General features: G+C 40.9%; 1 protein-coding gene across 2 annotated transcripts in view; it reads right to left on the reverse strand.

Moving 5' to 3' along the window:
• The window catches only part of scube1 (signal peptide, CUB domain, EGF-like 1), a 107201-nt gene that overhangs the window by 14638 nt on the left and 76121 nt on the right, over positions 1 to 16442 (reverse strand). For both annotated transcript variants that reach the window (XM_026326590.2, XM_026326589.2), the window contains 2 exons: positions 2837 to 2959; positions 451 to 567 (listed from right to left, as the gene is read on the reverse strand). In XM_026326590.2, coding sequence (XP_026182375.1) covers positions 451 to 567; positions 2837 to 2959 — 240 coding nt within the window. The remainder of the gene's footprint in view (positions 1 to 450; positions 568 to 2836; positions 2960 to 16442) is intronic.

The raw sequence follows: 16442 nt of genomic DNA on the forward strand, positions 1-16442 counted from the left end.
ACAAATGTCATCACCATCCTGCTGCTATGATCATGCTGATGTAGCCTGTCCAACATGTTACACATAAGTGTTGACTGAGTTACACTACATACATAATATATGCAGACAATCAGATAAAGTAACACACAGCAAGAACACACACACACACATAGCCACACAGACTAAGGCTGTATGTACACGAAGATGCAGGCACAGCAAACTCAGAAGTTATTCAGGGGAACTGAGGTGTGAGTGTGCTTTCAGCAGCAATCGTCTGCACAAGCTCAGTGACCCTTCAGCTTCACACTCTGAAAAGCAATTCCCTTTCAGAAGCACACACATGAATGCACACATTTTATCTGCTGTCTCACACACTTCAGCTGTGTCAAGCAGTCAGTTCCAGGCCAGTGTGTGGTTTCATGTATGTCTCCTGTGCTTTGAGAAGTGGGATTGATCTTAACAGAACCTCACCTCCACAGTGAGTCAGACCATACAGGATGTATCCCTTGTTGCACAAGCACTCAAAGCTGCCAGGGTAGTTGATGCAAGTGTGGTCGCAGGTTCTCTCAAAGGAGCACTCATCAATGTCTGAGGGAGACCATAGAGACACATGACTTCTGACAGATACTACAGCTATATACGCAGTGGAAAGGGTTGAAACTGCAAAAAACATCAGTCATCATCATTGATGTGAGTTTTCTCACTCACATCAATGCATATTGCTGTGCAGCCAGTATCCAGTGGTGGCATTAAAGAAAATCCATCTATTTCTCACAATAAAATAATGTAAAATATTACTCAATACAGACAGTACTACTCATCCTGTGCAAATAATGTCCTCTATTATGCTGGAGGAGCACTGAGAAGTTAACTTGTATAAATAACTGTCAATATGTTTTGCATTTTCAAGAAAAACAACAGTTGACGTTTTATGAGCCACTTCCAGGTTTTTAACAATGCCACTCCACAAGTCTCAGGAAACCTGCTTATGCCCCACCCTGTCCATGATGCTACATCTGCAACACAGGCATTATGTAATGGCTCAGTGATGAGGATTTGTCCTGCTGCATGGATGGAAGCAAAGGTCAGTGGGTGAAGAATTTACAAATATTGCAAACTGACTCATTTATGGAAAAACACAGGTTGGTCTCCAAGAGGTCATCTCATTAATCACAGTGGACGCTATAGAAAACAAATACATGAGTCGTCCACTAAATTAGGACATTCTAAGAAACTAACCTGTAACCAGCTCACATTCACTGTTACATCAATATCTGACTGAGTATGTCTCTGTATGAGTGTTTATGCCTGACTGCCCATGTGTTTATGTATACTTGTCCAGCACCAAATATTATTAACCTATCAGCAATGAGGCCACCGTTTCAAGCTCACCTGGTTTATTTCAGGCTGTTCCACAGGGCCATACAGGGGCTAAAAATATGACATGCTATAATGGAGTTTGTCATGTGGAGGAAGTTGTTAAGGCCTGGATGTTGGATCAGTAAATACTTCAGGCAACTGTCCATGTGAGGACTTAGGAATAGTTCGCCTGAGTTGAGCTAGCCCAGTTTACATAAACTGAGCTTGGCACACTGCCTATGATTGCTCAATATAAAAGGAATACATAGAAAACAAACAATGATTTCTGGTTTGGCTAATGTGTTTTTGTCTGAGGCTCACAGTCATGATGAGGTGTTTTAACAGTAATTGCTGACATTTATGTAACTGCTGACACAACTGCTGGTAATGCTCTCTATCTCTCTGTCTTTCTAAACATTTAGAATAAAATGAATCATTTGTGGAAATTGCTTATGAAACTGTGGCAAACAATTAAAGATTTTGCTTTAGTTTCTAAGCCAGTTCTGGCAAGTACTCTAACACTGACATGTTGTTTATCACCAGGAGCTATTTTCTCTGGAAAAGCTCACGGGCACTGAAAGAGCTGACAGATTAAACATTAAATTTCATTTTAGGGTCATGTTGAGGCTGAACAGGCCAGATGTCAGTAGACAGGACAAACCTGGAAGCTACTAGAAGGCATGGCACAGTGGCAAAACAGTGTCAAAAATAGGCAGTGATGCTATGATGTGGCTACCAAAACTCAACACCACATTATTAAAGCCTGCAAAAGTACAAACGATGATACACAATGAGTCCAGAACATATATTCTCACACAAACACACTGTTTGGTGGTTTTGGGCTAGGGACAGAAGAACCTCAGGGTTTTGTTGTTAATAAAAAGCAGTTTGTGTTTGTCTGCTGTTCTGTCTTGCTTGCTGTGACTTGTAACCAGGAATCTGCCTTTGGTTGTACAAACATAACCCACGATCATGATGAGGCTTCTGCATGTACACTACACCCACAGCTGAGGAAGTTAGCTACACTGCTGCGAAAAGTGGAAAATGATGTCCCCTGGGGAAAGATCACTGACCTCACTTAACCTTTTCTTATGTATTTATTTAAATAAAGTGATGCATTTGTATTCACTGACATTTTCACACTAATGTGTATTGCAACATTAATGAAAATATACTTTTGCTGCTGATTTATGGTTGTCATTTTGCACAAACACATGAACTGATCAATACAAATTCCATTCAGGCTGCTGGGACATTTTACCCTAGCTTAACACAAGGTGGGCCCAGGGCTTGATGGAAAGTGTATTTTTTCATTAGCACAAACATAAGTAATATCTAAAAATAAAAATAAACAATGTACTGCAGGATTTTCTGTATCTCTGAACTGGACCAGAGAGAAAATGATTTTCCTATCTGACACCACCAAAGATGAAAACTCATATTTTGGCTCTGGTTTTCCAGTGAGAATCTGCATGATTGACAGTTGTCAGTCACTGACCTAGGCATGTCCGTTCATCTGTGAGCAGTTTGTGGCCTTTCTGACAGCTGCATTCAAAGGAGCCCACTGTGTTCCTGCAGGATTGGTCACAGCCTCCGTTGTTCTCCTGGCATTCATCGATGTCTGGGAGAGGAAAATAAAACAATGAAGAAGAGAAAGACTGTCAGTGACCATCATGCTTCCACTTTTTTTTAAACCCAGTTCTGGAGAGGAAGATCTGCCAGTGTCGATCACTCAAACACACTGACAGAAGCAACAGGTGAACACAGAACAGAAGCACAAAGCAGACTTCTTTCAGTCCTCTTATCATTTTATGCAGTTTTCCAAACAAGGTGCAATTTTTATTCATAGTGTGTATGCTAGGAAATTACATTTAGAGTTATGCTTGTCTGACATGGCTCCAGCGGGCAGTGGGGATCAGTTTGTGTTGTTTTAACTCAGGGGTTTCTCATTGGGATCAGACTGTCTCATCACATGATACACAGGTTACCTGGGACTACTGGAGTGGAGCTGATGGGAGAGAGCAAGAGGAGGGGCGACAGACATCAATGAAAAATACAAAAAGTCTGTTATTGTCCCGTGGTTGAGGGGGTGGGACTATATGAGGCAAGACTGTCACCTATTGAGATCTGATTTTCTTTGAATCCAGAGCTTCTGATGTTGGTCAATATTTTTTCAATGACACTTTAAAGTTTTGAATTTAGTTCTACTTTAATAACATAACCAGAAAACTGGCGCCTGGAAGACGCACTTACAGATATGTCTTTTTTGTCTTTGTATCCAATTCATTTACATAGGCAAACATATTTTAAAAACAAACTGTAATGGCACCAGAGTTGCTGAACATATTGAAGATACATTTTTAATGAACTTGTCCGTCAAGCTGCTTCCAACTGTTAAAAAAAAAAAATTAAAGTTGAAAAAATGTTCCCTGTAAACATATTTAGCAAAACAAATTAATAGTATATAACTGTAACTTAGAAGAGGTATTTTTTCATCATTTTAAAACAGCAGACCTAGCTTTTGTTCTGCTTTGGTTTTTTATGTTGGTAATTGGGTAATTGTGACCATTTGACAGGTCATAAAGTAGCTTGGTTTAGTAAAGCTTGAAAAAGAGAAAAACTGGATGAGAGACTTCATGTGTCAGTACAAAACATAAATAAGAAACAGTTGGAAAGTAAAGAATATTGAATGCCAGAAAGCATCATTAAAATGACATCTGAGCCTTGTAGTGCAAAGTCATTTTTTGATCCAGCCAAAACCAGAGTTGATAGCAGTGTTCTCTGACGTGTTCCTTTCTGTCATATTTATACCTAATTTGACATTTTCTTAGAACATGTTTGGCACCTTAAACTTGCATGGACACAATAAATCTAAAACTGGCTACAATTTGGTTTCAAGACTGATATAAATGTTGTATGTGGAGGTGTTGAGATGCTGGTAACAAGTTACTCCAACAAACAGGTCTGTGGTTCTCGTAGAAAGTAAAAACTCAATGAAATAAAAAGATACCGGAGCTCTAGCCCAGGTGTGATGCAGCAATCCAGAAGGGCAGATTCTAAAGTAATAATAAGGCAAATGCAACTGCCCCTGAGGCAGCATGTTCAGTGCCAAACACAAAGCTGCTGGCAGATCTGGTTTCTTAAACTCCAGCATGAAAACATCATCCAGAGAGACCTCAGATGAACCCAAACTGCAAAATCTTTTTTAGATAACCAGCAGCTTTTAATATAAACATTAAAAATGCTTCTCCTTGTCTTTTTTTTTGCAGCAAATGTACACTATCCATAAATTGAAGATTTCTTAAGTTAAAACTTTACTTCTAGAGGAAGAGGAGGAAAGCAGGTAGGAGAGATTAGACATAAAGAGGCTGAAAAGAGGGGTGGGTAAGAAAAGTGAGGCGGAGCAGGAAGAGAGTGGACAATAGTCTGGTAGATTACACAGGCTAAGCCATTTTTGATTGGTGTTCTAAGTGATGAAAAATGTCAGGGATTAGCACCTAAATCCTCAAGTCAGGGAATAAGTTGAGCAACACACCACAGAGGAACAGAAGAGGTGAGGGAGAGAAAGGGGCTGGGGAGGGTGGAGAGTAGAACCAGGAAAATAAAAAGAGGAGTAAAGTAGTTTGTGATAGAAAGGTGATATGTGAATGAGAGAAGGAAGGGCCTTTCAGGTTTTAGTTTTCAGTGATTCTGTGCAAAACAAACATATCTGGCTAAAGCAATGCTTTAACTTGAAATAGGCTAATAGTGGCTTCTGTGCTCAATGTCTATGGTCCCCAACCTCGAGAGCAACACTCGCATTTTCTAATCTGAAATTTATATCAGCAGTTATTTGTGTGCGCAATTACAAATTTGGGCATTCTGCACTTTTTGTAGTGATATGAAGCCTGGTCAATTCAGACCTAGTTAACTTGGGCCTAGAGGACAAGAAGAGGTGGTAAGAGGACCAAACACACACCATTTGTTAACATTCCCTTTCTGCCCACATCACCTCTGCTCTGATGCCTGTGTAAAAACAGTAGATTGAAATGTGTGTCTCTCAGTGCAGACACACACAGCTTCATAATTATTCTGTCAGCCACAACCCCTGGCAAACACATTACATCTACCCACACTTTATGGCCACTCTGATGACTGCTGAGTCTTATACCAGGGTATAAAGTCTAATTACCTTTAATGGAGCTTAAATAAGCTTCAAGTCTAAATAAATACATTAACCCTCCGCACATCTTGAAATCATAATGTGTGGAGAGAAGAGACAGTCGAGAGTGGGTGAAGGGAGAATGGCGAGTGGCTTGGGATGTGTGGCAAGTGAGACAAATTCAGTTTTCTTCAAATGTTATGGAAATGTTGTACATCCAATACTTGTTGAGACTGGACCAAAGTGATGGCACAAATAAAATTCAAACCAGCTATCTATCTAGCTATCAGACAACCATTTAATCCACAGAATTACAGTGGTAGCATGGCTAAAAAAGTGGTCTTACAATAAAAAGGTCTGTCTCCACATGAATGGACACCTTGGTGTCACCAGGCATGATTTGCAAGAGGACATCTGTTAACAAGGATGATCCTAATTAACAGTTCACATAGGTGTCACGACCCGCATTTACTTCCTGTGTTGGACATTTTATTTTGAAGTGTTTCCTGTGTTTTGTTCTGTCCTTTGTTGTTTCTAGATACACTTAGTGATTAGAGTCTAGATTATTTCCACATGTGTTGAGGGTATGTCAGCTTCTGTCTCTCTGTCTACTATAGCCTCAATTACCAATTTCCACCCCAGTTCCTGCCTTCACCTAAGCCCTAGCCTTTGACATCAACATAGGCTTGGGCTATTTGGAATGAGGCAAAAGCTTAAGCCATCCAGCCCACACTCCTCTGAGGAATCAATACACATGACTTGGGTGCTGGGCATCTCTTCAGCCAACTTTACCAGTCCTTTGGGACTCCATTGATTTAGGCTGCCTGAGCCTTCGTCCTAACCCCCTGAGCTTTAATCCCTGACACCTGAGCCTTTGCCCCTTTCGCCTCTGTTCACACCTGTTGCCTGTGTATTCGCACGTCACCTGAGTCTTTGCCCCTGTTACCTGAGTCTTCGTCATCATCTGTGTCTGTGCCCCAGTTCCTGTTAAAGCTTCCATTCCAGACAACTCCTGAACCTATGTGGGGTACAGGACCCCATGCTGCCAAGCTGGAGTTGTTCCACTCTACAAAGGAAAGTCATTGTGGCCTCTTGTGCTTGCAGTCACATTCTTTCAGTCAATACCTAAAGCCTGTGCCCATAGATGAAGGTTGGAACATAGATCAACTAGCAAATTGAAACCTTTGCCTTCTGGGTTAGCACCCGCTTAAGCACAGTGGTCCGGTGCAATGCCACCATGATTTATGATGCCGCACCAATCCATTTATCATTCCCATGCTCTATTTTACCCTCACTATGTAAGGTCAAGATACTTAAAACTTCTTTGGTTGGATCAGCAGCACACTCTCAACATGAAGGAGCATTCCACCATTTTCAACATTATGATCATTTTTGAGGATATGGTTTGTGATGCTGTTGAACTGTATTGTGTTATACTGAGAGGCGTTTCTATTATTTTGGCTTGCCCCATTACATATCTCACTGAGGCTAGGCTAAATATGAGAAGATTCTGTTTTTTGTTTTTTATGCTTCTCACTGAAATAATTCCTACACAAATCACCAACTCTTTCGATCCATCCATTCATTAACTGCTACATATTCCTGTACTAGTCAAGTACCCATCTATTTTGTACAGTATTTCTTGCTATCTCCAGACTTAGCGCTCATTAGCCTACCAGTTAGCTTAGCTACCTAGTAGCATGGCTTCTCCTCTCTTCCTCTCTGCTCAGTGTGCCACATGTTTAGTTATTCCTCTGCCTCCTTTAGTGATAATGATACTTGTAATAAGTGTAAGGTTCTGCTAGCTTTGAAGGCGAGGACCACTGAATTGGAAGTGTGGCTTCGCACCTTTAAACAAAAGCCAGCTACTCTAGCCCCATTAGCAGATGTGGAGCCACTGAGCCTCAGGTTACGGGTCTGTTAGCTGTCAAACGGCAGCTCTGGAGCAGCCCGGAGAATTAACCTGGGTGACGGTCCGACAGAAATATACTTCTAAGCAGAAGCCCATGGCTCACCGCCTGCCTGTTCACATTTCTAACAGATTTTCCCCGCTCAGCGACACGCCCACTGAGAAACCAGATAATTAGGGATTCCAGACTCAGAAACATGAAGTTAGAGACTTAGTCAAATGCATTTCTGGGGCCAGAAATTCAATTCAATTCAATTCAATTCAATTCAGTTTTATTTGTGTAGTGCCAAATCACAATACAAATTCTCCTCAGGTAGAGGAGTTTAAGTATCTTGGGATCTTGTTTACAAGTGAGGCAAAGACGGAACGTGAGATTGACAGACGGATCGGTGCATCGGCAGCAGCAATGCAGTTGATGTACCGGTCCGTTGTGGTGATCTTTATTTACTTCTATGCCATGTACCAACACAGTGGAGGGCAGCTGCCTCATTCCTAATCCCTACCAAGTTGATTATCTTGTTGACAGTGCTGTAGCCTCTCTGTGTGAAACACTTGATACTGTGGCCCCTCTGAAAAAGAAGTTAGTGAATCAGAGTTTCATGGTACAGTTCACATAGCTGTACCTTAAAGCAGGCATCACAAAGGCTGGAAAGGAAGTGGAGATCCACAAATTTAAGAAGAATTTTATCTAGCCTTAAAAAACAGTGTATTAAATATAAAAAAGCTCTCCATAAAGCCAGAGCTGTACACTATTCATCACTAATAGAAGAAAATAAGAACAATCCCAGGTTTCTTTTCAGCACTGTAGCCAGGCTGACAAAAAGTCACAGCTCTGTTGAGCCCAGTGTTCCCTTAGCTTTCAGCAGTGATGAATTTATGAGTTTCTTTACAAATAAAATCACAGCTATTAGAGATAAAATTCAGCAGATGCTTCCTATACCTGCAATAAATGAATCTTCTACTACAGTAGCTCTTGAATCATCTTTAAGACCTCAGTTATGTTTAGACTGCTTCTCTCGCATAGATCTCTCTAGAATTCACGTCAACAGTTGCTTCATCTAAATCATCATGTCTCTTAGACCCCATTTCAACTAGATACCTGCCATTAATTAACTCATCTTTATTAGACTTGCAAAATGTATCTCTAGTATCAGGCTACGTACCACAGGCTTTTAAGACTGCACTAATCAAACCCTTACTCAAAAAGCCTGGTCTTGATCCAAGAGTCTTGACTAATTATAGACCAATATCCAACCTACCATTTATTTCTAATCCAGAAAAAGCTGTTGCTAAGCAGCTATCAGACCACTTACACAGAAATGAACTATTTGAAGATTTTCAATCAGGATTTAGAGCACATCATAGTACAGAAACAGCACTGTTAAAAGTCACCAACAATCTTCTCTTAGCCTCACATAATGGAGTTGTTTCTATGCTTGTCCTGCTAGACCAGGGGTATTCAACTAAAATTTAAAGGGGTCCAGTTAGAGAAAATTTCTTGAAGCAAAGGTCCGGAAGATCATAATGTCTAACTAGTTAGTGTGATATATATTTAAGTAGCCTAGTAGTTTTATCAACATCTGCATGTAATCAATACCTGACTGTCAAATCAAATGAATTCATAATCTTTATGTTGTGTCTCATAATGGCATTTCACATTGGCACTTTTAATAAGTGCCACGGTTTCTGAACATATGAGACAACTTGGTTTAGTGTTCCCAGTGGGAAGTATGAACAGAAATGAGTCTGTCCATTCCGGATTAAATGCACTATTTTCGCAGTCCACTTTTCTTTTTTTGGAGGGCGCCATTTGTTCCTTATTTTTCTCTCTCTTTCTCCATCTCACTCGCCTGTTTCTCTCCCTTTGTTTTCATGTGTAACTTGCCTCTAGCTCTGTTTACTGTTTGCTAGACCTTAGTGCTGCATTTGACACTATTGACCACAGCATCTTATTACAGAGACTGGAGCGTGTGACTGGTATCAGAGGAACAGCATTAAAATGGGTCCAATCCTAGTTATCGGACAGATTCCAGTTTGTTCATATCCATGATGATCCTTGCATGTGCACAAAAGTTAGTTATGGAGTTCCACAAGGTTCTGTGGTAGGACCGATTCTGTTTACCTTGTACATGCTTCCTTTAGGCAATGTTATTAGGAAGCACTCCATTAATTACCACTGCTATGCAGATGACACTCAGCTGTATCTATCTATGAAACCTGATAACCCAAACCAGTTAACCAGTTAACTGACATAAAGGCCTGGATGACCAGTAACTTTCTACTTTTAAATTCAGAGAAAATAGAAGTTATTGTATTTTGACCTAAAAACCTCAGAAACAGCTTTTCTAAAATTATAGCTACTTTAGATGGCATAGCCCTGGCCTCCAGCACTATTGTGAGAAACCTTGGAGTTATTTTTGATCAGGATATGTTCTTTAATTCACACATAAAACAAATCTCTAGGACTGCCTTTTATCACTTGCACAGTATTGCCATATTATCCCAATAGAGCACTTTGCTCTCAGAGTGCAGGTCTACTTGTGGTTCCCAGAGTTTTCAAAAGTAGAATGGGAGGCAGATCCTTTAGCTATCAAGCTCCTCTCCTGTGGAGAGTGGCAGACACTCTTTGTATTTTAAGGCTAAACTTAAAACCTTCCTCTTTGACAAAGCGTATAGTTAGGGTTGGTTCAGGTAACACTTAACCACCCCTTAGTTATGCTGCTATAGGCCTAGATTGCCTGAGGACTCTCCATTGGTGCACTGAGCCCCCCCCCCCATGTGTTGTCCACCATTGAATGTCATTAACTTAATGCTGGCAGATCCAGACAGAATAAAGAATCTGTGTGTCCTTCACCACCACCTCACCACATAACCTTCTGCAGGTGTCCCTGGTCCTGGAGCTGTATATCACTGATGGGCAGTTACTGGCCCCCACCAATCTGCAGTGTCTATTGTTGCTGTTCTTTTCTCTCTCCTCTATCCACTCACCCCAACGGGTCGAGGCAGATGGCCGCCCAAACTGAGCCTGGTTCTGCTGGAGGTTTCTTCTTCCGTTAAAGACCTGTCGCCAAGTGCTGGCTCATAAGGGAATTGTTGGGTTTTTTCGTTTTTTGTAAAGTGCCTTGAGATGATTGTATTGTGATTTGGTGCTATACAAATAAAACTGAATTGAATTGAACTTATGCTCCATTTTAGGAGGCATGCACATGCTGCTCTGTGTTTACACACACACACACACACACACACACACACATTCAGGCTTTCTTTTGGGATCCATCTCTCACATTTACTCTAGAACATCAATATCTCACGCCGGCATTTGGTCAATAGTTTCATCCTTTGGCAATTAGTGTCGTTCAATATCACACAGTGCCAGACATCTCAAGTCTCATGCTGATAGACTATATGTTACTGTCTGCAAATTTGAACATTGTTGCAAAGAGCAGTTTAACAATCAAAATAAAGAAATAAAGCTAGCAAAAGCTATGCATTTCCAAATAGACAAATAATCTAACAACATGATATGAAACCTATTGACATTCAAAGAAAACATAAAACAACATTATAGTGTATAAACCTTTATCAATAGCTGTGTCGCAGTTCAGGGGCCGCATGCTCATGACTCCTTGAGTGACATCACTCCCTAGCCACATCACATTTTAGTAGAAGCTCAGCTCTCTTGGACCCTCGTCCGAGCAAGTACCTGGTACCAGCTATTGTCCCTTAACAGAAAACCAAAAAACAAAACCTAGTTGAGTTTGAGTAGCACCACAAAGTGCTAGTGGAAAAGCCCCTTTTGTTTCTTTCTAGTGCTTGCCTAAAGAGAATCAGCCATAATGAGCCTATCAGTGCCACCATCTTATTTAATACCAAACAGTGTGAAAAAGTTTAAAACACACACAGTGACTCTAATGCTGTGTAGTGATAGAGGAAGCAGTAGTAATTTCAGTTAGCTGTTGTTAACAACTTGTACGGCAGACTATGAAAAGCTTCCCCTCAGAACATCATATTCACTGGGTGGAAAAGTTTGCTTGATGGGTCACAGTAATTGATTAGAGGTCTCCCATGAGCCTGTCAAATTCATTCTGGCACTTTTTAACACAGTCTCTGAAAAATCTACATATTAGGCCCCCTACCCAACGGAATTTGAATTGAATCTACTGGCAGTTGAATGTGACCTCCAGGGACTTTTTTTTTCTTCCAGGGTAGATATTTTGGAAGTGAACTGCTGGCTTCGAGGGAAGCTGTGGGCCAAATGAGAAGTCTTACTAACATCCACGTTAGCCAAAGGAAACAAGGTCTCCATCCCCTGCGCCTGCTCCTCTGTGAGCTTTGGGATTGTGTTTGAGAAGTCCAGTGTTTAAAATGAGAAACCAGACTCCATCAGAAACCCTAATGCTGCTGCAGGGCCAGTTGCTTGATTAAGACCCAACAGCCGAATGAACTGATTGGCACGGCGGCCCAAACCATCTCTCATCACTGATGATGGAGTAAGTGAACACTATTTTCTCACCTCTGACCCCATCATATGGAGGTGTACGGGCTAGAGGTCACGCACAAGACGGTTATATAACAGGATCATCTATGAAAGATGAGAGAAGAACAAGGTGAAAAAAACAGGTGGAAACAAACTGACAAGAAATAAAACTTTTGTCTTAAGCTGCATTTACATTGGCAGCACATACATCCAGGGTACAACAAGGTTTTTCAAGCAAAAATGCACATAGTTGAGAGGAGCTGTGTAGTTTTACTAAATATTTGCAGTAAAAAGCAATTAAATGGAAAGCATTTGCTGAAATCTGAACCTATACAAATAATTGTGGATGGAGGACTGAGGATCTAGTTTTCTTGAAAAGCATTGGTTTTCTTTGCAGGGTGTTGCTGGTGGAGAGGACAGACATCAGGCCGGGAGGAGGCGTGTATTTATTCAAGTATTAAATGACCCCAGTGCTCAATCCTTTTGAATAACAAACACTCTGTGTGGGCCAAGGGAAACACTTAGTTTTCAACAACTATAAAACAGCCAGTGATGTGGGCACATAATGGCCAGAACAGGGGCTGCTGGTTGCGCTGCAGTCATGTAAGGTGATGGAGTCCACAGCACTGTGACTGGATTAGTGTGCCTAAAGAGCTGTGGCTCCTCAATGACATAACCAGGACACCGAACTGTACCAACATGCATACATATGTGTTATTACTAAGTATAACCAATTAGTTGATTAACAGAAAATTAATCTGGAACTATTTTAATAATGATTTTTAAAAACTAGCTAGGGGCAACCTGTGCCCAAGAGTTCCTGACCTCAACTTCAAATGGAAGACAGTGACAGACAGCCTGAGCTTTTAACATTCCATATGGTCCTGGCTTCCTTTGGTGTTAAAGGCTGGGACTGCAAAGAGAACTGGGAAGCCAGAGCTGAGTCATGCTCGTGACTGGGGTAGGGATATTCTGGGTAAGTGAAGCTGAACCACTCAGAAACTGGGGTAGAAACACACTGGGAGTTTGAAGCAGGAGTGCACTGTGATCCTTGGGCAGAGTCAGTGAGGGTGTTTAGTCCAATGAAAGGAATTGGGGTGACCTGGAATTCTCCCAATTTAGCCCGTAACTTGGCAGTAGAGGTCACAAACTGAGCAATACCATTGTCCCACATTAGCCATGGCCGGTCCTTGCATAATCATTAAATACAGCAATGCCTTGCTCAGGATCAGTTTTGGATTTAAGGACTCAATTTAGAGAGTTAACAACTCTCCAAAAAACACCAAGCTCTCTAGCTTTGGCTGCTGGGTTCATTATTGGCTAGTTTGTAGTGTCACGTTTTTAAAGCAAGGCAAGGAACTAAACATACACTGAGAGGCAGTTCACACTAAGGTTTATTAACAACTCAAGGAAAAACACACAGGGAAAGACACTGTGAAAACAAATCTAACACAATAACTTATACAGAGAAGCTCAGACACACAGGGTCCATAAGAGTCCATGAAACAATAGTCCCAAATCCAACAGGGAAACTCAAAACAGTGAAATCCTAAAACTCAACATAGCAAAGCATGTGACAAAAAGACAGACCAGCAGCTGAAAACACAGAGACAGGGGTTTAAATACAAACGTGCAGAACAGGTTAACAAGACACAGCTGGAAACAATCAAACGTGAATGAAGAAATGCAAAGCTACAGCAAACAAGAGACACACCAGAAACAGAAAAAGCTTCAAAATAAAAGGCGCAAAACAGAAAACAGGGGTAGTGATACCCTCATTTCTCACTGTCGACCACTAGTTTCTAGCTGAACTCCAGAGATTCTCGCAAGGCCTGGAATTCCTTGTGGAGTGCTTTCAGGATAACCTGGCATCTAGGCTGGCTACATTTTTATTAATGAACCCTAATATATCGTTCATATCTGTGCCAGATGATGAAACGATTCGGGTTGGTTCCTTTTCAAAGAGTGGGCCTGTGTTTTATTTGATTTCTTCGTAACTATTTCTTAGAACCACTCCTCAATGTAGTCTTCGAGCTCCTCCAGAGTGGTAATGCTGATTATAATAAAGAATATAATAAGCCTATGTATCTAACACAGTTTTCTTTTGAATTTGGTGAAGTGTATCTAATTTGTTTCTTAAACTGTGCACCACCATGTTGGGTTCTGCACAGTCCCGGAAAGTCTTGCATCATCTCACACCATCTTTAACAATAAATTATTATTAAATTTTAATAACACATTTATAATTTCAGTCACCTTTTCAAGCAAATATATCAAATGTGTTTTTGTCTTTTAAAATGTGAAAATTAATGCATCTGTCATAAATCTTTCTTTATAGTCAAAATGAGTTAATTAATTGAAAATATGAATAATGAATAATAATAATCATTATTTGCAGAGTAACATAAGAGTGTAGGTTTGTTAGTAATAATGTTAAATAAATTAAAAAGGTAAGAAAGGTAAAAGGAAAGGTAAAAAGCTACACTGCTGTATTTAGCAGTTACCACAAAAAGCTTATGTACAGTATATTGTAATGTTGCTGCAGTTATATTTGTGTTTGTCTGGGTTTATATGCACAGATGTTCATATGCTCCTGATATGCCTTTGTTATATTTATTTTAGTTTCTTGCTGACTGAATGTGATAATGTCTTAGTTTGATCTGTGTGTATGTGTGTGTGTGCGTGTGCGTTTTCAGGTCTTTTCAGGTAAAAGAGGAATGCAGGCCAGTAGGGACGTGTCTCAGGTGCCAATACACTGTGCATTATACAGCACAGTACACCAACCACGTTATCCCTAGAATCACGCTAACAGCCTTCCATGAACTTAAATGTATACAAAAAGCAGACTATCCTGCAACCAAATATGTGTTAATTAACCCACAAAAACAGAAGAGTATACACACATGCACAGTCACTCATCCAACTCAAATGTGCACCTTCTAATCAAACATCTGGAAAAGTGTTCATTCCCCCCACTCCCAAACACACACGCAGAGTTGTCGGCACGAGAGCACAGTAATAAAACGCCTTCTAGGGTTGGTGGATCTGTCATCATGAGAGGTTGAACCACCTCGTCTGTCAGTGCAGATGAAAGGCCGTTTATCACACCGGTGGTTTTAAACATGCCCTACATAGTTTATATTGAAATGATTATGATAGACAGGCACGACAGTGCTCATCTCCTCATCTTTAGAGGAAGGTAGGTGCAGACAGGGAGAGAGGGAGCTGTCTCAGTCAGGCAATTTAGTGGCATATTAGATGAGACCACCTCAAGTGTGGCACTTATCTTGCCCCTAACTACTATGTTCAGTAAGCTGCTAAATAGAAGCAATTACTGTGCACACTACCATGCACTGCTAACATGACTGTGATTACATGTGCCACCAGGGTCGATGAGCACCCACACAACACACACACACACACACACACAGGCTTCAGCAGGAGCTATGGATTAGAAAACTCTCAGACAGCCACTGCAAGCTGTGTGTGCTGTTGCCAAGGTTACGGGAAGCTTCTGTCGCACAGGTCAACTTGGAGTGAACTGAATGCCATTAAGGCCCAACAACACATAAAGGAGTAAAGAACCACATGATTCTAACAGAGAAAGAGGAAATGAACATCTCAGCCATAGCTTTCATTGGATGAAGTGAAACAGCCTGACAGCTAATGATCATGCTCAGATTAAAACCAGAGTTGGTATATTAATATATAGTTACTAGCTATAGTGAATGAAATTATTGTGGGGGAAGGTGAAACTTCAAATACCTCCTCACTTTAGTGGCATCTGGGATTTCTGCCACATTCCCAATACAATGGTAGTAAAAAGAAAAATGGCAATGATGATATTTCAAAATATGGATTTTACATGGGTAACCCAGAAATTCTGGGTTTGTATCAGTGTGTGTTTTCCTGCTTGGGGCCCAGGTGATAGGTACTGATCAATATAGGCTACCTACTCTGTCTTTCAGCTCCCCTCAGCACTGTTGTCGGATTTATGAAGCCCAGGGGCTGATTCACAGCCAAATTATCTGGGCGGGGCACAGCTGGACTGAGCACCTATCCATCTTCTCCACTCAACTCAGACCTAAAACCAGAGGGGGAGTTTTTCATTTTTCCATCAGTGTAAATGCTGGGTTCTGTCAGGACCACAAATCACCTGAAGAGACAAAGTGGAAGTGTTCGCACAAGCTGCTGGGCTTGAACTTGACATCAGAGTAGTGGACAAGATGTTCTCCCAGCATGCATCATAACTGACAGCAGATGCTAGAGCTAAATATGTGTTTCTACTGATTTCCATTGAAAACATGCACTGAATCCAGTAATTTGCTTTGAGACTGTCCTCCCAAGGAGTGCCCCAAAACCACATCTGCTTATGTTCAACTTACAAAACAGCCACTGGAAGTATGACAGTAACAATGGACGAAGTCAGGTGACCCTGTTACAGGGCGACAATTCAGGTATCATTTCCTACTGGTTTATTTTTAAACATGACCAGTCATAAGCTTATTCACATGGTTATATTACTGTAACCATTAGAACAAAGGGCCACTAATTTTAAGAAGGTTCAAGCCTTACCC

This window comes from Mastacembelus armatus, chromosome 23 (genome assembly GCF_900324485.2).
Source record: "Mastacembelus armatus chromosome 23, fMasArm1.2, whole genome shotgun sequence".
Lineage (NCBI taxonomy): Eukaryota > Metazoa > Chordata > Actinopteri > Synbranchiformes > Mastacembelidae > Mastacembelus > Mastacembelus armatus.